Raw genomic sequence first — 24,672 nt, 5'->3', positions numbered from 1 at the left:
GAAATACTAGTAATAATAATTTGACAAGGACAGTGTGACATGCACTTAATCAGATGACTGTCTGTCCTTTAAATGTGTAGCTGCTATTGATTTGAAAGTGATGCTCATCTCATCTTGAGTAACAAGTTATTTCTTCAGTGTAATATTATTATTTTGTTCAGTAACTGTGGGGAGAGCAGTGTCACTTGCCTTCTACACAAATCAGAAATCTCGTTCATAAATGGAAGGGTGGATTTCACTGGGTAGCAGTTCAGCAGACACAATCCATTGTCATTGAATGTCCTATGTAGACTGCCGTTCCTCTGACAAATGTGTTTGTAATGAAATGATGGACATAAAGTCTGAACGAGGCTCTTAACTTTGACAGATTTAATTAATAATCAGCAGTCTGCCTGCCAGCTGGTGTTTCCTACTCGTTCCTAAAGGGGAATGCATTTGACTGGCAGGTATTAAGTTGGTATAAATTGTTCTCTGGATGGACAAGCCTGCTGGGAGTCTTCAGAGTTGGAGAATGAGTCAGCTAATGACTGGAAAGGTTGCCTGTTTGAGTCGGTAGACCAATTTGAGAACCCCAGACAAAGAAATGGTGCAATAATCCCTTGACAGAAACTCAAAGTGAAAAGATTTAGCAGTGGATTATTGTAGGTGTGTAATGTGTTTTCTCTAAGACACCATCTCCCTGAAACCACTTTCCCTAGAAGCTTCTTAAAGAAGATGATTTTATGCATATATACGGGGCATTTATAAGTTTCCCCGCTCTCTGCAGTTATGACAGGATGAGATGAAAGATGTTCATATTTCCTGCGGTGGCTCAAATATTCCTCTTTGCTGAAAAAATATAAAATGTAGGTCAAGTTAATTTACGTAGCAAAGCTGAATCTCGGTAAAATGTATGTCTGATAAGAGCCAGTTAATTTACTGCTGAAGGTTTTTTTTTTTTTTTTTCTTTTTGGGAGATGATCTTGACTGACGCTCGATTGTTTTCATTCATTTGCACGTGAGCTCCAGCCAGACTCAAAATAAGGACACCAAAACAAATGTTGAATGGCTCTGCGTGGCACAGATTCAAGCTGAATCACATCGGCTTGTGTCAAACCCAATCAAAAATGAATGCGCTCGTATCCAATTGTTGACCTACTTAAAAGATTTCTCTCTATATAAATAACCGCAGCATCGGCCTGAGAGGAATATTTCATAACATCTCCGGCTTGATGCAGCCATACAGTCAGAATACTCTGAATGCTTACAACATCCAAAGAATATGTTCATTCTGTTTAAAGCACCGACTCTCATTTTGCACAGGTAACCTGGCAGGACGATTTTGACCTTTTTGGCTTTCACAATATTTTTGCTGTTTTCTTTAATCGAATAGCTTTATCCTTTTCTGAGAAGGCTCAGAAGTAAATCCTATTTCTAGTTATCATGTTGCTCCCGCTGGAATACCTGTCATAAAAAACACACACACTAGGAGAGAGAGAGATTTACACGATAACAGGAAAACAAGCAGACGATTATGGCCAGGGGCTAATTTTGTTTCATAAAGGTGATGTTGCCTCCATCAGTGAACTTGTCATTGTGAGGTGCTGGGGTGTGCAGTCCTGATATGAACGTATACGTGCGTCTGCAGCCATAAATTCATCATCTCTCTTGTCTTGTTCCCTATGCTTGTTTGTTCACTGATTCATTTCTTCCATCAAGCTGAATTGTGAAAATTAAAAAAAAAAAAAAAAAATGGTGTTCAGGGCAGATAATCAGCATTTTTTAAATTTATTTATATATTTTTGTGAAATGAAATGGCTATCAGTGTTTATCTGGAAAAAAAAGCACAGTCTTTCCTCATGTAGGCTGAGGATTGCCTCCTGATTTGGCGTGAGTTGATTTTTCCGCTCAGTGAGGTCAGGAGGCTTAGCTGTAGCCCTTTCTCTCTTTAGCACAGTGCCAGGGTGCTGTGCAATGCCTCCTACACTGTTTGGGAAGGAATTATCGTATTACAGTCCTCATAAAGACACAAAGCAGCGACTCACCACTCAGTGGGCTGCTGCTTATAGCCAGCCAAACATCTGGTGATGCTCTAGAATTCAAGCTGCTGCAGTTTTGCAGTGTTTTAGGTTCTATAGCTGCAACATCCAACCTGGATCTGCCCTACTGATTGCTACAAGAGCCTTTCTGTAGGCCTGTTCATCTTGGCAGACCACCGTGTCAAAACAAGGCACTAAGCCAAGCTACTATTTTGACACTAGTGAAATCATTTGTTTTTGGAGTGCATAATAGTTTTTTATTTTTGTCCTCAATCTGGCACATTGCTTATTTCTGTGGGTTTCTGCTGATGCAGGCTCTGGTTGCTGATGAGAAAAGTGTAAAATGACACCTATGGAGGAAAGGCACGAAACAATATAAACAGTAATGGAAATGCACTTTATCTGAGAGGCTGCCAGAGAGGTGGATCATGTTGTCAGCTATTTAGAGCTGCCAATATCATAATTTTATATGATGGTTTAAAACTATTTCTCCTTCTAGTTAATTGAATCTTTTTTTTTTTCCCTGAAAATAAATGTAAAGTAAAGCAAAGACTGTTTGATGATGATTATTTTAATTTGCTTGCAGTGTTTGTATCTGTTAGCTCTCAGGCTACGCAGAGAGATTATAGGAATTCAACCAAAACAGAGGCGATGGAAACACACTTGCATATAGTCCAAAAAGCCAACAGCATGCCAAATGGCGGTGGTGGTGGTGTGCATAGGTCGAATGCTTAAAAGGCGTTTATCAGAGAGAGATGCTGGAAAATAAATACTCAAGATAAAAAAAAAAGAACAGATGAGAAGGAAAAACGGTGGCTGCAGTGGAGAGTTTTAATCATTTTTAACAGTACAAAGATGTTTGTCTTTTATGACTGTCAAGAGTAGGCTGTATTACCAGTTGTTCCACATATTTTAGCACAGTGTGTAGATGTTATGCAGCACCAGCAGACTCTGAACCACGTCAGGACCTTTAGTCTGACTCGCAAAACCTGGAGCTCTCAAAAGCAACAGATCCTTGCACTGCAGAACCTGGAACAGGAAAATATTGGGCAGTTTTGTTCTAAAGAGGTCTTCAAACATGATAGAAATTATTAATGTCAAAGACAATGGCTTAGAAAATTTTAGCAAAAAAATATTTGATGCCAGCTCTACAGTTGTGACAGGCGCTGCCACAGAGAAGTACACGCTAAAGAGCCCAAAGTGCAGTTTTATTAGTCAAAAACCTTATTTAGGGAAAATCAGTCTCAAAAGTCATTAGACAGCCATGTAGCTGTGTTTATCATTATTAGTTAGCATAATTATTTTGACATTTAGGTCATAATTACGGATCAAAAACGGAAGCATCTGACTTTTTAGTATGAGAAATCAAAGTAACATTGATGTTGGGTCTATCTCATGGTCTAACATGGAAAGCAGATTACTACGGTTCTCGGTCCAAGCTGTGTATGATGTCCTAATCAGTCCAACAAACTTCTATGTCTGGAGCCAGAGCAAGACACCTTCCAGCCGTCATTACTCTGGAAGGGACTTCTTCCTGGACACCTTTACACAAGCTGCCTAAAAGCCCTTGGAGATGGGCACTGTTGTTGGCCATGACTACTGACAGTGTAGCCACAGCCATTAAAAACATCAAGTGTCACCATCAGCCAAAGGGCTGGAGAGAAACCTTGCCCACGGTCTGAGGTAATAGTTCCTCTCCTCACCACTGCCAACAACTGGCATATGGAAGTAGACCCTGGCAGCTAAAGTTCAGAACCCAGATAAAATCATCATGACTGTGGACAGATATGGTCATTGTATCAGAGCCCATCGACTTATTGAGTGTGCTGGAATTGACACAAATGAGAGAACATGTGCCAAGTACCAGATGTGCTGCATGCCGAAGGCAAGGCTGCTGAACCCTCTGGAAGCCTTTGGGGGCGGGCTTCACCCTGCAAAGCATTTGCATTGCTGGACATCTCTAAACTGGATTAAAGGAAGTCAATTAGATCAGCTACTGAAAGAGAAAACCACAAGGTAGCTTTGGATTAAGGTGGCTGATCCATGGATAAATGCTGCTGAGGTCTGATCAACCTCGAGTGGCTCTTGGGAGAAGGTGTCTGATGTTGATACCCCAAACACCTGATGACCCCAGGTTACATCGCTGAGGATGCATCCCAGTGCATTCATGAGATGTATATTTCATCTGTGTCAGTCCAGATCTGTAGCAATTAAAATTGTAATTAAAATTCACTTTCAACTGTGCAATGCATACAGTATTATTACAGCAAGAGATAACTGTGGTGTGATTAGGGATGTAGTTTTTCCTTCACTATAACCAAATTATAAATGATTTTTATCACAAATCATTTGTAGTAAACAAAGCCAGGGTTAGTAATATTCAATTTACAAAAGAGTGTATTCTCTCTACTTCAGAGCCTGGTGCTGCAACTTTGAAGCCTGTCCAAGAGTTGAATCAACTGTGCTGATTGCCAGTTTTTTGCAAGCTCACATGGGGGCCCATTGAAACAGATGGATAAGCATGATTTAAGATAGTCTCAAGTGCCAGAAAAATGATTGGCCAATCAAGTCCATCAGCTTTCCTGCTGCCTACTGCACAACCTGCTGCTACCAGATCACCCTTATTGGAGCTCTAATTAGTTTGTAGCTTCTCAATAAAAAAGGGAACATTTTATTATATGGAGTATCCCATGAAAAAATACCACCATATCTGACAGTGGACATTTTTGGGGAGAATTGATTTGCTTCATACTTCTGTGATTATATAGTATGCCTGCGTATGATCACTGTAACTAGGCTGCCTTCTTGAACCATCTACTCCTGTCTTCTCCTGTTTGATGTCTCTTATATTTGATGATGGAGGCTGAATATCTGAGCATTTGTGCCACAGCACAACCTATCAGTGTATTTTGCTTTGTGCGCTGCATTTAATGACACTTAAATGCATTGTATATTACTGGGGTATAAAATGCACAGCTGGTGGCCTCATTTTAGCTTTGCAGCATGACTTTGTGAGAATGAGGAAGATGCTTAAAATGAAAGTGAAAGAGTGAGCTAGAGAAAAATATAGAAGTCTAAACTGCAATTGTTATAGATGGATTAAAGAAGTTCCTGATTAAAAATTGATTTTATCAAATGTTTGCACAGGGCTGCTTGAGTATCTCAGCTGTAATATTCATCAGTTTTATGATTAACCTCCATGAAGGTTATGAACAGAAGCTGGGCTGAGTTAATCACCTGCTGGCTGGAGCTTCACGTATAATGCACAGGCCTTTTTATAATTGTATCGATCCTCTCATCTAAACCCTGGGCAAAAAAGATAATAAAGCTATTTTCCAAAATGTCAAACAGTTTTATATAAAGTTCATTTTTGTTCAGGGAAATCAAAGTTTGACAAATCAATCCAAACTTAACTCTGAACTGCATATTGTACATCCAAAAAAAAAAAAAAAAAAAAAAAAAAGCTGATATAAGAATTGACCATTTAAACTGTGACCAAAAAAAAAGTGATGTTGATGAAATGTTGATGACAACTTGGGATGGATTTGTACAGTTTTAAAGGTCAGCAGTAAACTTTGGTTCTTTTCAGCAGTGTTGCTTTGACGTTGGCTTCTTGTCAGTGTCTAGTCCATTCACATTGTCTGCCAGCCTTGTTAGAAGTTTCTCAATGAGAGCCTGTGATTCATTGCTCCTGTTAGATTTTAAAGGCTTTTCTTTTAAAAGCCCCAATGGCTGCTGAAGACCAAAGGCAATGACATGTGAAAAATAAGGTGTTTCATGGATAACTGCAACAAATAGAAAAGAGAATAATTTGTGCACAGTGTGAGAGTGCATGGAAGGCAGGAGTGCTCAAGGAGAGGGTTTAAATTAGTAGTTATTAAAATAATATGAGGGGATTTTTTTCAGCACTCGCAATAAAATAAACAGGTGTTCATTAGGGTGAATGTGAAGTGAGGCTGGATTGATCTAATTAGCACATCAGAGCCGGAGAACCGTAACTGAATGGATACGTTTAAGCGTGAATCTGCTTCTTTTCACAGTTTACTTTCAAAGTGAAGTGCGACAAGTGTCTGTGGCGCCAGAAACCAGTTTTCAGCAATTGTTCAAGTATCACTGACTGCAGTGTTTTTGTTATACGTTAAATACAGGCACTTATTTACTCATCAAAGAAGCTCCTCAAAGGAGAGTTTTTAAGAAGGCGCAGATGTTTTAATAGGAGTGTGGAGTCATACAGGGTGTTAACAGGAAGTTAATCATTATTACCTCAACTATGTTATTACCTGATTGCTTAAAGACAGAGTTAGTTATCTATTTGCCATGTTGCACAAGTTGCACAGAACATAACTAATAAAGATCTCTATCTCCCTCATTTATCGACCTACACGGATACTTAACACGGTGCTTCGGGTAAACCTACAGCATGTCTTAAGTTTCGTTTTAGTCACTCTTGTATCATAGAGCTAAAGGTGCATGTTCCAGCATTCTAGTTTATTGTAGTACTGCGAAATAATAATGCTTTAATTATGGTCTCTCACACACTCCTGTCTGTTCATGTTACATTTATAGACCAGACTCCTGCCGGACCGCCAAACGGCGGCCTTGGACGTGAGCTGTTAAAATAAGAGTCAAATTAAATGATAAACAGAGGAAATAAAAGATTTAAGAAAATTACAACCTTGAATGAGCTATTGAAGAACAATGAAGCAAAAGAGAAGGGCAGCATGTTTAAGTGCTCTTGTGTGCAAGTGGGGAAAAGCAGTTAAAGGGAAGCAGTGCTGCTCATGTACAGACAGATAAACAGGATGAAAGGGCATGGCTGGAAATTGAATTTTCTATTGATTGGTGTCAGGCCATGAGCTATAAACTTTCCTTTAGTTAGAAATGAAATCAATAGGTAATTAGTTTCTTGCTGAAATTACCAGCACCCCCCCCCACCCCCCCCCCCCCACACACACACACACACACACACCGCACCCCTCCACTCCATGTTAGTAACCCAAACGCTATCTGATCCCATTCTTTATGTATCTGTTCTGAACCTGTCAATGTGGAAGGGAATCTATTTGTAGTTGAGGGAATATACTCAATGACTTTCTTCTTGCAAGTAAGATGAAGTAATATGAAGCTTATAAAAAACAACTGCGGGGGTGAAAAAGGGGATTAAAAGACTTCAGTATGGTCTGATACATCTCAGTAAAATCAAACGCTAACATGAATGTAAGCAGTGCTATTCATTTTGAAGGGTCTGCACAGTTTGTATCCTGTCTTACTTGTTAGCTCATCGCTCTTTATACATAATGGCACAGAAGTCACAAATTTAAGTGAGCATTTTTGGAATAACACCCAAGCACTGCTACATCATAATAAAAGAAAAATTTCCTGAGTCTGGAGGTTTAGTGTGCATACTACCCATATGATGCGGTGGTTAGCACCATCGCCCAAATTACACAAAGAAGGTCCTGGGTTATGATAACTTGTGATTTTAAATCTCTGAAACTCAATGCTTTAGCCCTGCGACAGGCTGGCAACCTGTCCTGGGTGTACCTGGTCTCTCGCCCTATAACTGCTGGGATAGGCTCTGGCCCCTCCTGGACTGCCAGTATGATTGTCTGATGACGATTCTTATCCTGTTAGGCATAAGAGGATATTTTGTATTTTAAGCCCAAGTTGTCATTAAAAAAATAGTTGGATTTAAAATCCAAGGAAAAAATGTAAGTAATCTTCATATGCCTTTTGTAAAATAAATATTGGTGAAAACCTTGATGACACTAAAGGTATTTTAACAGCCTTACGCCTGCAGGTACATCTGTTTAAAAATTCTTTGCGTCCCCCACCTGTGCCTTTCTCGCTGCCTTGCTCTTCATAACGCTCCTAACTCGATCTCATCGGCAATTCTCTTCTCTTCTCTCCTGGTGTTTTTTTTTTTGCCTGCTCTGTGATGCAATCAGATAGATTTCACCTGGCATGACTTAAACCAGACAGCTTAACTGGCAGTGTTGCCCCCCCCCCCCCCCCCCCCCCCCTCCCCAATTGCCTGTTGATTGATAAAATATTTATTTAGCCGTAGGGTTTCATGTTCATGTTCTCTGTCCTAAACTGCCCTTTGTTCTGCATGTATTCTGTTTTTCAGGCTGGAAGCCCGACTTCAGTCAATGCTCCATGCAGTTTTTCAAGGACGTCCGTTTCCCCGTCCAGCCAGGACATCTGCAGGTATAATTCAATCTCAATTCATGCCAGTGTATTAGTGACATGTGTCCAGAGTGATATGAAAACCAGCGTGCAATAAACTGACTTTATTTATCAGTCTATATGTAATGAAGCTCCTTATCAGTGGGTGATGTTAGCTTACCCTTTACCCCCAGAGTGGCACAGTGGCACTGTTGCATGCAAGCTACTGTTAAATGGATTTTATAGTAACATGAATCATCCAGTCTAAGCCCATTAAAACTTAAAAATTTGTTTATTTTTAAATGCAAGTTATCTTTTCCATTTCTCTTTTTTTTGTCTTTCCCCGTGACTTCTCCTGTTCTCTACCGCTGTTGTCTGTTGTGTGCTCCTTTTTCATACACATACATGCACAAACACTTTGACATCATCAGTCAGGATCAGGACACTCAGAAGCAGACGGCTGTAGTTCTTTTGAGCTCTAATGGCAAAACCTGTCAAGGTTCAGGAGGTGTTTCAGTGACCACCCTCTGCGCAGATGTCCTACCTGCTTCCAAACACAACAAACAGCGAGACTGGCTCTCTCTGCTGCGTCCATCCTCCGTCGCCATCCATTCCAACAGCTCGCTCAAGTTCTCTATGTCTCTTAACGACGTGGGCCAGCGTGTGGACAGTCTTTGTCGCGGTCTCCACTTTATAGACCGCACATGCTCTGAGGGAGAGTTGGAGCTGAAGCTCGAGCCCGCTCAGCCTCCTGACTTAGATCGAAGAGCTCACACACTCAACGGCAAGCTGGTTGCAACGCCCACACAACAGATTCCAAATCCTGGCTTCTCAACACGCACCCAGCCCCACCTCGTTCCCTCCTTCACCAACAACTACAAATACATGTTGGGCATAGCTCCCACCAGTTGCCTCCAATCTGATCATGGTGTCCTCACCACTCCCCTTCCCAACACCCACCACCACCCTCATCACTCCCCAAGCTCCAATTTCCTCCGTCTCCTCCTTCCCTTCTCTCGATCTTCTACATCAGCCAGCCTGCAATGCTCAGATCTGGGCAGCTACGCCTCTCACCTACACATCAAGTCCTCTAGCGCCCTGCTGGAAGGTAGTGAGTCAGGCTTCCCCCCTGACGATCTAGTAGGGGATGACGACGTGTTTGAGGAAGACCAGTCCAGTCCAGTTTCAAAGGGAAAGGGCCAACTGGCAACCCCAAAAACTGTGTCTGTGGCTGGATCAGGTGGTCTTCTAGCCCCGGTGTGTTATATGGATGAAGACAGTGACCTGGACTGCTGTTCATCCCCTTTGTCAGAGAAAACCGGACCCCTGTCACCCTATTCGCTATCTGGGGACTGCTGCAGGTGGGTGACTGTCTGGACGGTGTAATCCACACCCACCCTTCCTGTGACTTGGTAAAGCTCAGACCACCCCTGTGAAGTTACGTGGCAGTGAACCCCAGAGCCCGGTGGAGTAGTGGAGTTTCTCCTGCTGTAGTGTACCTACCCAGCAAATATCTCATAGCAGTATTTGTCCTCTAAATCCCTGCTCAGAGTGGAAGTCTTACTCAGAAGAAACTGACACATAGATGCTTTAATTTCCACACACTGCAACACTGTACACCTCCTCCTCCTCAGCTGTTCCAATTCAATCCTTTGTGTGTGACACAAATGTGCTGTAAAGTAATTTCATACCATCTAATTTCACTTCACTATTATCTCAGTGCTCTGCTATGTTTTTCATTGTGTTGTCAAGCTCTGTTTTTAAAATAATTTTTCATTTGTATTAGATCAATGAGCCAGTAAAGTGTCTTACATAGGCTGCAAAAAAAAAAAAAAACCTGATTGATTTGGCTCATAAGCTTGAGGTCTTGCAGTAGGAATAGAGGGCAATGGCGGTGTTATGGAATTGATAGAAGGGCAGAGGTTAGGGAGGAAAATTTAATAGTACAGAGGGACAGCGGACATGTCTGAGGACTAGTGGAACAGTGAACAATAAATAGCACTGAGCTGCTGTCTGTGTGCACCATCAGTCTTTGTCACATGACAAACTGCATGCTGTCTTATTGCCAGAGCCAGGTCATATTACAGTATAAGACACACTGTGAATAACTTAATTACAGACCAGGTCATGGCTGCAAGGCCCCTTCAGATGAGTAGATCTTAATGATTGCCAAGTACAGGATTTTGAGCATTAACTCCTGCTGTCGATACAAAGTGTGGCAGCAGTTCACCGGATTAACGAGATCTAAAGGATTTTGAACTATATATGACTCTGTTTGTCACTTTGGCTCAGGTCTGTGCATCAGATTTACATGTCAGCAGTGGGCCGATAGAGAAACACCAGCTTAGAGGTGGCAAAGTGAGGGCCAGAGATCAAAAGGCAGATTATTGGCTTCAGATAGTCTGTGTAGTCTGACTGTTTAAACACACATACACAAAGACGCACACACAAACACGTTATGCCAGTTCCCCGTCAGGTGGCTTGAAACGTGAGTGCATCTCTAATGCTGACCTCACCTATGTAAAGTATGTGTGGGTGGTTGTTTTTCAGCAGGCGGGTTAATTATTATTTAACTCTTTTATTGTCAGCGGTTCAGAAAGTACTCGGTGGAATTTGAGTAAGTGTGGTCATAAGATAAGGAGACTTGCTTCACTTTCTCATCAGAAATGTCACCATTCAGAGAAACTTGGTGAAAACACACTTTAATTTTTTTTCCTGGTGTTTCTCACCTAAACGCATCTCAAAATGATTGGATTTGCTTTGTCATAAAAAGTTTCATGAGCTTATTTCTTTGCAGAATTTAATTATTTGCATTGATTGGTTCTGTATGTTTATTTGCCCAGAGTTGGTGCCACAGCGTATTGAATAGAAAGGCAACCAACATTGACAAAGCAGGCATTTGGCTTGACAGCTCACTTTGCTCTTTCATTCAAAAACTAAATGTGTATTAAAAAAAAAAAAAAAAAAAAAAAAAATACCTTTATGTTATCATGACCACAGTTGTGCTTTGAGTCTCACATGCTGTGTTCACAAAGTAGAGGTTATAAACAAAGTGCCACAAGAGGATATTCTGTATAATTATAACCACCTGGCCTACATTAATACAGGCACACAACAAATTCATAAAAGCATAAACTACTTTGACCACATCATGAACTGATATGCAGCTGTGCATGTGTAGTGTGCTTGTAGAGAAATATAGCCATAGATATAAAAGTGCAGAAATGTGCTTTTGACTGCTTAGTGTACAAAATTAGAGGTCATCAAAAAAAAAAATACCCTCAACGCATTTCAATTTATGTAGCAATTTTTGATGAGATCAGGCTTTAAAACTAGCTTCACACACTGATGAGTGACCTCTTTTGAGTTCCAAAGGCATGTATGGGGATGCAAGCCTCGGCGCCTGATTTGGCTTTATTTTTCTTTTTAACCATGACCAACCTCTTAAATAAATAGTGATCATGGTCAAGTTTATATTTTCCCCACTTCAAATGACTCACTTTTTATTTACACCAGATCCAAATAACATTACTCTGTAGAGGCTGTAAAAAAAAACCCAGCATTAAATGGTTCCTTTTTAAGCTTTTAAAACTGACAGTATAAAACAGCTGAAGTCTGTGTAATTTCTTAATCTCCCTCCAATAGTTAACTGTCTCCTCAGCAAATTTAATATTCTCTTTAAAGGCAAGCGTGGCCATGCAAAGACAAACAAGTAACCTCTTAAAATGATCAGAGACGAGAAAGGAGGGGGAAAAAAGTGCTGCTGCCACTGATTGATCGCTGATCAGCGTGTCTCTGGGAGCGCTTAAACTGCACAGCCTGAAAACAGTCTACTTCAGATGCCACACATATCTTCCACATGAAAATCTGTTCAGGAGAAAAGCAAGAGAAAACAGATCAGTGGTGTTGGAATTCATTTGAAAATACATACACAAACATTTCAGGATGAGGGCAGAATAAGGGAAAAGCTCGAGAGAGGGGGAGTCTTTAAGCACCACAGATTGGCTGCATTCCACCAGACAAAATTATGAGGAAGCAAAAAAAGAAGAAAAAAAATAGAGGGAACAGGAAGAAAGTGAATGCTTCGGCAGGCATTTGAGCTTGTTTCCTTCTCAGCTTCTGGGGCTTTCCTGATTTCTTGACTGTTTGCTTCTTACATTTTAATACTGACATCCTCGTACGGCGCTTCTGCCACCTTAAAATTCCTGTCAAACAGGGTGTGTTGTGGATGCGAGTGATGCAAATTAAATTTGAACTTCCCACGCCTAACAGTGCTCAGAATGTGCTGCTGCTGACAAAAAGTTAATTTAGCTGCAAATTTGCACGCTGGTGTGGGGTTATTATGTTAATCTGTTTGAATATATGGATGCGCCTCGTGTTAAATGATGAAGGTGAATGTTGTGTGCTTTATTTGGGAGATTTCTGTCTTTTTTTTTTCTTGTTTTTAAAGTAATTTATATGCAGTTCAGCCTGTTAGGATCAGGTGAAGCTTCCCTGAAATTTGGCAGAAACCTAAATTTCTCAGTGAAAGATTCCTCCACCCTCTCCCGCTCATGTTGTTTACTGATCACTGTTTTTCCACAGCGGCTCTGTGCAGAGGTGTTGGGATTTTTCTGTGGTTATCTCCTCCTACATAAAAAGAATAATTTGTCAGATCTGTTCATTTCAGCAGCCAGCAATCATTGATATAAGCACCAAAATGGTCTACTTCCTCAGGCTTTTTTCTTTTTTTTAATTGAAAAGAAATACAGTATGTGTGGGATGAGAATCTGCAGTTCATCATCTTGTTATGCATGCAAACGAACACAAACAAAGCAGTCTATCCATAATGGGGAAAAAAAAAAACCCTCCTCTAGCAATGTTAATAATCCCCAAGTCCTTATTCCACTTCTTCCACCTCCAATTCTTGAAATCCTTCTGAAATGACCTATTTTTATCCACCTTTGTTCACTTTGTCTTTTAATCTTGTAAAGCTTTGACCAGTTCAGTGAAGTCTAGAAATAGACATTATCTCGTTCACTCACTTTCTAACATGTGTGAACGCATGTGGGCGTGCATGTGTTCCTTCAAGTGTTCTTATCCTTCCCTGAACCAGGATAAAGACAATCCCATCTGAACACCCGGCTCCCTCCCTCCTCCTCCTCCTCCTGCTCTTTTCCACGCTTTGTTTGCTTGCATCTTCCTGCCCATAGAGGTGCCACCGGTCTCTTCCAACCCACTCAGGAGAAAGCACCATATAATGCAATCCTGGTTCATGCATCTTACCGCCTGTGAAATCTGTAGAAAAAAAATTGATTTGATAGATTGATATTGATAGAACATGTATCCATTTAAGGCATTATTTGCTCTTTATGCTGCACTACAACCTCTTTAACCCCCTTTGCAATCACACTTGTAGTGCAGACAAAGGCATCAGTCTGACTTTTAATCAATGTCATATTGTAGTTTAACAAGCAGCCTGATTTTTGAACTTATTGGTTATTCACTGAGAACTGGTCGGAAAAAAAAACAAACAAAGTCAATGTCCTGACATTGAATTCTGACATCATAATGATTTTCTGCTTTCTGAAGTGAAGTATGGCTGCGATAAAGGTTTAACGTTGAGGTAATTTGATGCTCTAATAGTCTTCTCTAACCCCTCACTTTGCACTCTCACCACTAAAACTGATCGATTCTGACTAGCATACAGGTGAAAGTGTCCACGTAGTCAGTCTGCCTATCAATCCGCCTTACACTGAATGGAAAGGTTTGGACAAATATACTCCTCCTTAGTGTGGATGTCTAATAACACAAACCAACATCCCCCATCCTGTCAGACAGCGTCTGATATGTGTGATCTTGAAAAGGAGTGGTGGACTGCTTCAGTCAGTCTATTGGAAAAGTGATTGCTTCCTCTCACTGACAACAGCCTGTCCAGCAGTCATTAGAGGCAACAGACACCTAATCAAATGTTCCAGCTGCCAGTGTCTCTGCGGACCGGACGCAGTGTCACAAACACCTGTTAAAAACAGTTACATGCTGCAGTATTTCAACAAATATCGTGCTCATGAGGTTATTTTTAGGCCAACATCTGCGGTGTTAAAGTGAAACTTCTCCAAGGTGCTCGCTTTTAAATAAAAACAAAAAACTGTCTGCGTACCAGCCGTCATCGGGAACTTCGTAGCAGTGTATTGCACGTATTTGTCGTGGACTGTATTTGTACATGATCAACTACAGTAGTTAAAAAAACTCACACATTTAACTTTTATTAGTTCTTATCATGACTGAAACTCACTGCTGTGCAGCTGCAGAGCGAAACGAGATTAGCCGTGTTCAATTTTGTGCTGAAACACAGAAATGCAGGAGATTGTTTTCTGAAAACATTGTCTGGATTTGCAAATGAATCGAATTAGTTTGTCTTGATTGGGTTTACTCATGTGGGACATGTATTGTCTGCTGTGACAGGGGTGTTAATTTTTTTTCTATGTTTGTGAAATTATATTCTCCCCTGCCGTGTTTTCCTAAAGCTGTTGTAGGTGTGGAATAAGCAGTTGCATATTGTGCTATTAGTAATGCTACTATAGAATACTAGCTTTGCTGATGTACAGGCTTGCATTACAGAACTCGAGTTTTCTCAGATTTGGAGAAATGTGTGTCAGCTTTGCCTGCCAACTTCTCTCTTTTTGATCTTTCCTGTCTCCCATCTTGCTCCTTTTACAGCTGTCTCGCCTGTAGCTTAGTGTTGACTATATTCTCTGCCTCCTGCAGGATTTGTCACTGTGAAGGGGATGACGAGAGCCCTCTGATCACACCATGCCACTGCACGGGTAGCTTGCGCTTTGTCCACCAGGGCTGTCTACAGCAGTGGATCAAGAGCTCTGACACTCGTTGCTGTGAGCTCTGTAAATACGAGTTCATCATGGAGACTAAACTCAAACCACTGCGCAAGGTAAGCCAGTTTGGATGTGAACATATTTGGCTGCTCATTAGTCCAGCCTCAGTTAATAAAGTCAGGGTCTTGTTGCACCTCTGTTTCCATGTGTCCCAAGTTAGCTCACGTCACTCCTTTGTTATGAAACAAAAACGCCAAAAAACTATCTCCAGTCTGTAATACAGATAACACAAGAGGCCGTTTTCATAAACAAACCACTTTTTCGGGTGGTTGTGATTCTTTCAGTGGTTTAGAGGCAGTCCACGTTCCTGAAAGGCTCTTATCAATCACTGTGGCCTGAAGATAGCAGGACACTCTAATTAAAATTCCTCCACCCTTCATTAGCTGCACAAAAGGCCTTAAACAAATGCTCCACTGTTAATAGCTTCCGAATCCCATGGGTGAATATTGAAGTTGTTCATGTGTGAGTGCACAAGGAAATTTGAGATGAGAGGCGGATGTTGTTGTCGGTATGAAAGTTTTTATTAAATAGTGCTCGGTTTCATGTTGTTCGGCAACACCCGCGTCTTATTAAAGTGACCCTGCAATTATTCATCACTGAATTCATTATCATGCATTTGGCTGTTTGGAAAACCTATACCACTTATTTACAAAGCTATCTGATAGTACAGGAATTACTGAGCTCCCTGGCAGGTAGCAGGGTACATCACCTCAATTTGCTGGGTGCTGCATTCCATGCTCTTTATCTCATTAATCCTGCCAAGAAGCATTGCGTAGCATTGGATATTAGTGACAGGAGCTGAATGGCATCTATCAAATATTTGGCTCAAACTGTGACCAGCTCGAGAAAATGGCCATCGGAGCCACCATTTTAATTCCTTTATGCTACAGTCACACCAGGGAAAACAGTTGGAATCTATAGCACAACCAAAATGTATTGTGATGCTGTGCAATAAACTAGCACTCTTGTTGCCTTTGAAATGGTTGCTTTGAGGACCGAGACCAGGTTGGCAACCACATACAGTCAGTTCCCATCTTCAAAGCAACTTTAATGTGTCGATATGGCGATAAAACAGCAGTATGACAGAATCAGTCTATCAGCTTGCAATTGAATGGCGTTGAGTCGGCAATTGCATGCAATCTATTTGTGATAATACAGCAATTAACTGTGATAAATTTGCAAAAATTGCAAGTCTGTTGTTATCTACATACACAGAAATTCACATAAACATCCTGCATTCAGAGTCCTGCTAAAACTTCATAGATCTGAACCAGAAATTCAGAAATGGTGACATTGTTGCTGTATGATAGTGATTTCCTGCAAAATTAATTAGGTGCTTGGCCACCCTGTATTTACATAGGAATGTAATCAGAAGACAACCAGTTGGCAACCAGTTGAGTCGAGCCCTCTGTTGCAAAGAGATGAGTTGTGCTCATTTCTACGTGTTGGCAATCTGTCTGCATTTATAAATTGTACAACAGTCCAAGTCGGATCATGTTGGGAGAAGGGTTGCCTTGTGAACAAGTGCTCGCCCAGAGGTTGAGGGTGTTGCATGATAAACGTCTGGGCAACTAGTTGCTTCTACATGCAAGGAAGTTACCATCCTATTTTTACTGTAGCGTGACTGAGACATTCGATTCTGGACTCTGCATTTTTAAGCCTCAACTTTGCCATTAAGGCTGCTGCCAGGTTTTCTGTTTTGTTTTTTTGGGAATGGCCCTGCATAAGTGATCATTTTTTTAGATCAGAGGGTGGAGTGGTATCATCATATATTAGCAATCCTTGTTAACAGTCCAATCAGAGACATACATTTCTGCTAATTGGCGCTAAGTAACAGACTAATCAAAAGAAACTGAATTTCACTCACTAAAACTGGAACACAAACTTCTTTGAAAGACTGTGTATAGAGATCAAAACAGTTTTCTTAGCATGGAAACATGTTTTTATGACTGAAGTTTGGTATTTCAGCATGGGAGTTTATGGGGTTTGGCTCGCTTTTGAGCCAGCTTCAAGTGGCCATTAGAAGAACTTTCATATTGGCTTCATTTTTGAGCCATGGAGGTTACTGCTTAGTTTTAAAGCAGGCTCTTTGTTGTCTTTGTTTTTTTGTTATTTATTTATTTTTTTTATATATGTGAATATGTCCAAATGTCTTCCATCGTTTGCAGTGGGAGAAACTACAGATGACGGCGAGTGAGAGAAGGAAGATCATGTGTTCGGTCACCTTCCACATCATCGCCATCACCTGTGTGGTGTGGTCCCTCTACGTTCTCATCGACAGAACAGCAGAGGAAATCAAATCAGGTCAGCACCGACTCTCTCTCCCACACACACACACACACACACACACACACACACACACACACACACACACACACACACACACACACACACACACACACACACACACACAAGCATTAATGTAACATTGTCTTTGTAGATGTTGTGCTGTATGTTATCTATTCATCCATAATCATCTCCAAGTTGTGACTAACATTCAGTAACAAATCTGTAAAACTGTAGTTATCTCAGTGATGTGATTACCGTCAGGGTAAAATATGCTTTAAGGCTGGAATATACGTGGGTGTAACTGACAGAAACGTGATGAGAAAGTTACAGCTGAGGCTGGATAAATGTCTAGAAGATTTTACTGTAGTTAAATATTAATCTCATTCTTACTTACTTACTTTGAGACTTCAAGAGATTGTTTTAGCGAAGTGGGGCGATTTTTAATTGATTCAAGTTTTGTGTGTGTTGAAGGTCAATTTGTGGTTAATCTGACTTTTAAAAGTGTAGTCAGCAAACGATCCTTACAGGAAAAATGTGCTAACTCTGGAAATTTTTTGTGACCACGTGCTTGTGCGTGTGGGTCATCAGCATTTATGTGTGTTGCAGAAAATTATGCGATGCGAGTGGTGTGACAGCTGTGTGACAGCAGCAGTTAGTATCAGTTTGGTACATGTGTGTTTGTGGCAAAACTTGGATGCAACAGCTGACTACACATCACACTCCATGCTTTGTAGGAGTAGTTTGACATTTTTGGGCATATATTTATTTTTGACGTATGACTGTACACTAAAGATAGACACATCCACCACGACTGACTGGTTAGTGAAGTCCCATCTTACAGCCTCAACCTGTTTTGTCCATTGTTATCTTGTAGTTTTGAAACCAGACATGACTAGCAAAGGGTTGCTCAGATTAAGAAATCAAGGATGTCAGTCATAAGATTGCCATGCCCTAAATTGTATCCTGTGCTTTTTTTGACAATAACGGGCAAAGTCATTTACGAAATGAACATTTCATTTTCTATAAGAATTCAAACAAGTCATTGAGATCATGAACTCATAAGGAAAGGGTTTCCTGAAGCTACAGATCAAGGGCATTGGCCTAACTTTTCAGAGCTGGATGCTACATCCATTACTTTCATACTAGTACATGCCCGTGCTACAGTATTGTTTGGCCTGTTTGTGCGATGTTGGTGAAATGAGAATTATATGACATCTTTATAAAGGTTTCTAAGTCCATAAGTGCTAAAAAAATGATATTGGTTGCTTGGTAACATGACGTTATAATATGTATAATTAAACTTATCTGGATATACATATATTTTTTTATTGTGAATAAAAATAATAGGATGCTTTCATATCGTGTTGTATGTGCATAAAGGCTAAAAAATGATCATCATTTTACCACATTGCTAGACGGTTGCCAGACAGCATGATTATGTTATAATATCTGATATAGATAAGAGTCTTCAGGGACCTAAGATGTACTCCTGATCATGTAGGGGGAGTTTGTGGCCTAAGAAACAGAGATTTCATGTATAAGAGTAAGATACAGTCTGCATATGATGGCTTCAGTTAAAGTGCTGCATTGTAATTTAATTACTTTTAGAAGCACTTATTTATCCTTACATGAAGTACATTCTAACCATATGCCATATATGGCATATGTATATATGGCATACATTGACTTCACTTTTCAGACCTGGATGCTTAAGTCTTCTTTTATATACAGTCTATGGAATTAGATGAATTATTATTTTGATATGTCAGACTGGAAACAGCTAGCATGGCTATGTCTAAATGTAAAAAAAAAAAAAAAAAAAAAAAAAGAATAAAAAAAGAGTCTGATTTTCACTATTTTGGTTGATGAGCACAAAAAAAAGTGTAAAAAATGTTTTGATCAGTGCTGGGCTGTTCATGAGAGGGCACAGTAAATTCTTGGGACTTGCCCGGGAAACATTTGGTTCTCGGGCGAGCTGGAAGTGGATCATTGTTCTGAAACATTAAAATGACCAATAAATACGTGAGTTTGTGGTGTTTATAGCTTGATTTTGTTACTTTTGGGCAAAGCTAACTGGCCCCTTGTGTCTTTAGTCTTTGCGGTTGTAGCGTTATGTAGCTTATAGGCGTGAGTGGTATCGATCTCCTCATGAAATACCATTCCATGAAGCTGGGCAGTTTTCTGACCCCAGAGTTTGTTTACATTTTTATATTTATTGAAAAACATGACTGTTTTCTCCCATCACAGTTTTTCAGATTTTGCCTCTAGCTTTTTCCAGTTTTATATGTGTGCCAAACTGAAACCTGCTGCTGGCCACAGTAAAAATGTCCAGTAAGTGGGACTTTATGGTTTTCCATTCATACCTCAGAATGAGAGGAAAGTAACACTGGGGACCCTGGGCTGCTTCTTACATCCATACAAAGTGGACACGCACTTTCGGCTCCCACCATCAGGGCTAAAAATGGAGGATGCTCCTGTAATGATGACTTGTTGTAGCATCAGCTGGCACTACCTCTGCTGCTACTCATCCCTCCCTGGCACATTTGGCACTTTGAGAACTGTGTACAGATGGAAGAGCAGGCTGTGCCTGTTAAGCCCAACCTGATGATTCAGACTTGTTACAGTCCCTGAGGGCTGTCAGGTCCAGTCACCATGGTGATGCCAAAGAGTCCTGCTTGTCTACTGTCTTTTTTTTCTAGATTTGCTCTCCAGATGAAAGGAGACATGGATGTAAACACCTTGAAATATAGTTTGTTGTCTATTTTTGATTGTGAAACAGGCTTGATGTTTGACTGCATGATTACATGTTAAATTATGCAAATGTAATATGTGACATCACTTTAAATTTCTGCCTTTTTGAGCTTTATTTCAATCTGTTTGTGTGTCTTTGGTAATACATGATACTTACACTCTCTTTACCCATGCAGCCGGAAGAATCCCAGGTAAACATTTCAACTTTGACCTTTTGACTTTCACGTTGTGTTTTTCCTGTCAGCCTTTCTGTATCCAGTCCTTTTACAGCTTCTCTTTTACACGCTTTTCCTTCCCTTTTCTTCCTTGATTTCAGAATAGAAATAATAGTACTTCACGCTTTAAGGCTGGGTATATTCACACCACCTCCCTGAATGTTTCTGCCTAATAAACACAGACAGACAAAGCTGAGGAACATGCTGTGATTTATTTTCTGTGTTATACTTTGTGGCTGAGGGCTTTGATTAAAACGAACCTCACTGACATATTCTTACACAACAAATGACACATTAATCTCTTCTCAAAATGCTAGATAGAAAGCGCCTGACATCTCTGTCCAGCATAGTTAATACCACACTGGTTATATTATGTTTCCCTTCTTTGATTTGGCATTACTCACATCATATGAGGCATTTTTATACGTTGAACTAGTCGAGTTATGTTTGCCAACATGGAGAAACTGTTTTGAATACTTTTACTGCTTCTTAGTATTTGTTTTACATAACACTGAGGCTTATTACAAATATTTAGATGTCCCAAAAATTGCAGGGGCTTTTTTTTTTCACCTCTTCTTTGGTTTTTGCTGTTTGCATGAATGTTGAAATTGCCCCAGGAGTCATGGAAGTGTCTTTGTACTTAGCCAAATTAACTACAAATCACATTGGTGGTATGTGTTTTTGCAAAGACAGCTGCAGCAGACATTTGTTTCTCTTTGTTAAGTATCATCATTTTTTTCTGGGCATTTCCTGCCTTTTATTGGACAAAAGTGTTGGAGAGATGACAGGAAGTGAGAAGAGAGAAAGGTGGTGAATGATATGCACCAAAGGCTCCCAGCCTATCATGAACTAGAAATGTTACAGAAACCAGCAGGGTCACCATTTATTTATTTTTTTGTTTGTTTGTCTAATTGGGCAGTTAGATATTTAACACCATGCCTGAGTTTCCTGAACTGAAATATGTAAAAAATGTGAAATGTCTGCACAGCAGTAGTGTGGCTGTCACAGTCACAGCATATGTAAATTCAGATCACTATACTGTACACAATGTGGGGTGATTCCTTAAAAAGAAAATCAATTGAGAGGCATGTTTATAGAACAAGATAGGAATTGCAGTTAATTTAGTGACTTAAATATCCAACAACTGAGGAAACGCATCCCCAAAATATTCTTAAAAGATCATTGCTCTCACCTTATCCCTCCTGGCTTATTTCTTCTCTAGCTTTGCTTTTTGCCAGTGTCCTTGTCACTGCTGATAGCACGAGATGATATCTGCTGTCCATTCAGGTTGCACAGGTAATCCAGCTCTTCCAGGATGGCACATCCACATGTGCCTTCACTAGGCGTGCTGTGTGTCTCGTCACAGTGTGGAGGAGCGCTGCATAGGGCCGTAGAAAGGCTTCAACCCAGCAGCAGACCCGGTCACTGCCAGAGCCCCGCTACTCGTGCACATGCTTCCCTTTTTGGGGGGGGTTGCTCTCTCCGTTGCACCATTAGTTTCATTTGCATCAAAATGGGTGAAATGGTGCTTCCATTATGCTTCCTTCATTTCTTTGAGCAGTGTCAGTTAATGCAGCCCACAGTATACTAATATATATTAAGAAATATTAAAGTGTCAGCTGCCACGGTACAAAGAATATGACAAAATCTGACAAGACAAATTAATATTTAGTTGATTTTTATTGCGTTTCATGGCCCAACCCATATTGCGTTTTCACAGAGATATGAGAGGATGCTCACTACCTCAGTCACCTCTCCATGTTCAGGACTTTGACTTTAATCCTGTTCAAATGCGAGTTTAAAAAAACAAAAACGTAAGATCAGCAACAAACAAACACCCTGCTGGAAAATTCCCTGCAGTGACATGCAATACATTTTGAAGATTAACCATCTTCTTTGAAAAAACACAGCAATTTGTAATAATATTAGTAATAATAGTGTCCATTTGTCTCCCATTTCTTTATACTGCACAGTTTCCTGAAACGCACATCCTCCCTGCTAATGCATATCGTAGTTCAAGGCTGATCTGTTGAATGATTCGCTGAAACATGTGATGAATTTGCAACAGCTTATAAAGCCGTCCTTCTCTGTTTTTATTCAGACCTCCTACACTTGAGCATACATAAAGTGCATCTGCTAGACTGACTGAAATATGTTTTATTCTTTTGCTGTTTTTTTGCAGTCTTCTCTGTGTTTCACTTGTGAACTTTTTTTTATTCCTTTTTCTTTGTTTTGTCTGTTCTCCATTCCTCAGGAATCCTGGAATGGCCTTTCTGGACCAAGCTTGTGGTGGTGGCCATCGGCTTTACAGGTGGACTGGTTTTCATGTACGTCCAGTGCAAAGTCTACATCCATCTATGGAGGAGACTCAAGGCATATAACCGAGTCATATATGTGCAGAACCGGCCAGACACATATAAAAAGTATCCACCGGAGAAGCCCCCTCTCATGGAGCCGAGTCTGGAGAACAAGGAGGCACTGGCCCCAACCCAGTCAGACACAAACTCCTCCCAGTACACAGAAACAGAGGACTACAGTATGGAGGTGCTTCATGTCTGACACCAGAGTTTGTGCTATTGGCTGTCCTGCACATACTCCACATCCAGACAGGCCCGCCATGAAGAGGAGCAGTCATGATCGGTCACTGAGCAACAACCATACATCCCCCCCTTTCCTCTGAAGCCCCACAACCCACTGTCCTCCACTGTCAACTTATATTCCTCAAACTTCATCCACAAAGACAGATAAGTTCCATCTGTCTACATTCCCTCTATCACACTTTATTCCCTCCTCCACCTGCACCCTCCATCCACAGTCTAACATCTTTTCCTTTCCCAGGACCAAACTCTTTAATACGGACTTCTGTAAATGTTGGAAGAGGCCTGGTGCATACCACTCTACACACACACACACACACACACACACACACACACACACACACACACACACACACACACACACACACACACACACTCTTTTAATTTACACCTCCGGGAGACCAGGACTAAAAGAATGGACTAACAGATGGCTCTGGAGGTCTATATGTCCCTGTTGTGTGGTTTGCTTGTTTTTGGATTTGATCGATTCATTCTTTTTTTTTTTTTTTTGTTACCTCTGTGAGTGTCGGGCTAACCTGCCGTGCATCAGTATGTAGCGCCATGCATCGGATCTCTGGAACATTCCAGCTACTGCCGTCTCTGTTGCTACGGTCTGCCGGCTCCGTGCTGGTCTGGATCCAGCCGGACCTTGATCTGAACATGCATCACAGCACTTTTATTTTTTTAGTCCCCACAGCACATCCCACTCCCTCTTCTTATTCCTTTTTTTTTTCTTTTTTTTTTTTTTTTCTTTCTTGTATCTTGTAAGTTGTAAATGGGGGAGAGCAAACAAACTTTTCTTCAAATGCAACATACGCTTAAATATGAACCTTCCTGTGGATGATGAAAAGGAATTTGGGTTTTAAAATAAGTGAACCATCTAAATGACATTACTGGCAAAACTCAGATGTAGATGATGGAAAATCTGACCACTTGACTTCTGTACCCCATCATGAACTTTCTGAAGGCTTTGAGAATGTAATCTTTTTAAAAATGATTTTAAAAAAAATTTAAAATGTATTAAAAAAAAACTTTTTTTACTGGTCACAGGAAATTGCGAGATGTCTGGAGATCATAATGAGGGCCTTTGAGCATAAACAGTGACGCGCTTATGTTTTTTTTTTTTTTAAATCATGCAAATGATAAAGTATTTACAGTGTGATATTCAATGTGCTGTGTCTAACATGTTAATTTGTTTGCTTAGTCATGGGACAAGCCTTGAGGAATCCACAGCTGCCTATTTTCAGTTTGTCCCCTTGAACTTTCACCAAGAGTTTTGATTTTTTAATTTTATTTGATTTTTTTTTAAATCATGCTTTAGCTCAAACCTGACCTTTTTTTTTTTTTTTTTGCACATTTAGACTCTGACTACAGTTATGTACTAAAGCAAAGAGCTGAAGGTGGAAGGTGTAAATGAATCATTAGTGAGCAGGTCAGATGAGCAGAATACTCAGTTTAAGCAGAATGACTTTAATCTCAGTGCAACATTTCACTGCTGGTCATCAGATTCAGCAACACAGTTTCTTTTAACAAAATCAATGCAATAGATCCATTTATTTGTGCCTGTGAGAGAGACGTTATGCACCATTGCTTATTGAAGAGCTGTCTGGGTCGCCACCTGCTGGTGTTAAAGTGAAAGTGCAGCCTGAAATGGGCAGCAGTTGATTTCTCAAAATGAAATGTTTCGGGGGGGGGGCTTACAGTCATTGTAAGTATGTTTGTCTATGTGGGAGCACAGCAATGCCAGGCTCATGTTGAGTCT

The 24,672-nt window shown here is 40.5% G+C and overlaps 1 protein-coding gene across 1 annotated transcript in view; it reads left to right on the top strand.

Moving 5' to 3' along the window:
• The window catches only part of LOC115793368 (uncharacterized), a 96,135-nt gene extending 71,880 nt beyond the window's left edge, over window positions 1–24,255 (top strand). The window contains 6 exon segments of the mRNA XM_075074426.1: window positions 8,149–8,256; window positions 8,622–9,547; window positions 14,934–15,114; window positions 17,227–17,362; window positions 20,275–20,289; window positions 22,568–24,255. Coding sequence (XP_074930527.1) covers window positions 8,149–8,256; window positions 8,622–9,547; window positions 14,934–15,114; window positions 17,227–17,362; window positions 20,275–20,289; window positions 22,568–22,872 — 1,671 coding nt within the window. The 3' untranslated portion in view covers window positions 22,873–24,255.
• Window positions 24,256–24,672: the final 417 nt, after the last annotated feature.

This window comes from Archocentrus centrarchus, chromosome 15, assembly GCF_007364275.1.
Source record: "Archocentrus centrarchus isolate MPI-CPG fArcCen1 chromosome 15, fArcCen1, whole genome shotgun sequence".
Classification (NCBI taxonomy): domain Eukaryota; kingdom Metazoa; phylum Chordata; class Actinopteri; order Cichliformes; family Cichlidae; genus Archocentrus; species Archocentrus centrarchus.
The sequence above is the reverse complement of the archived record's forward strand: the minus strand, read 5'-3'. Positions and strand labels throughout refer to the sequence as shown.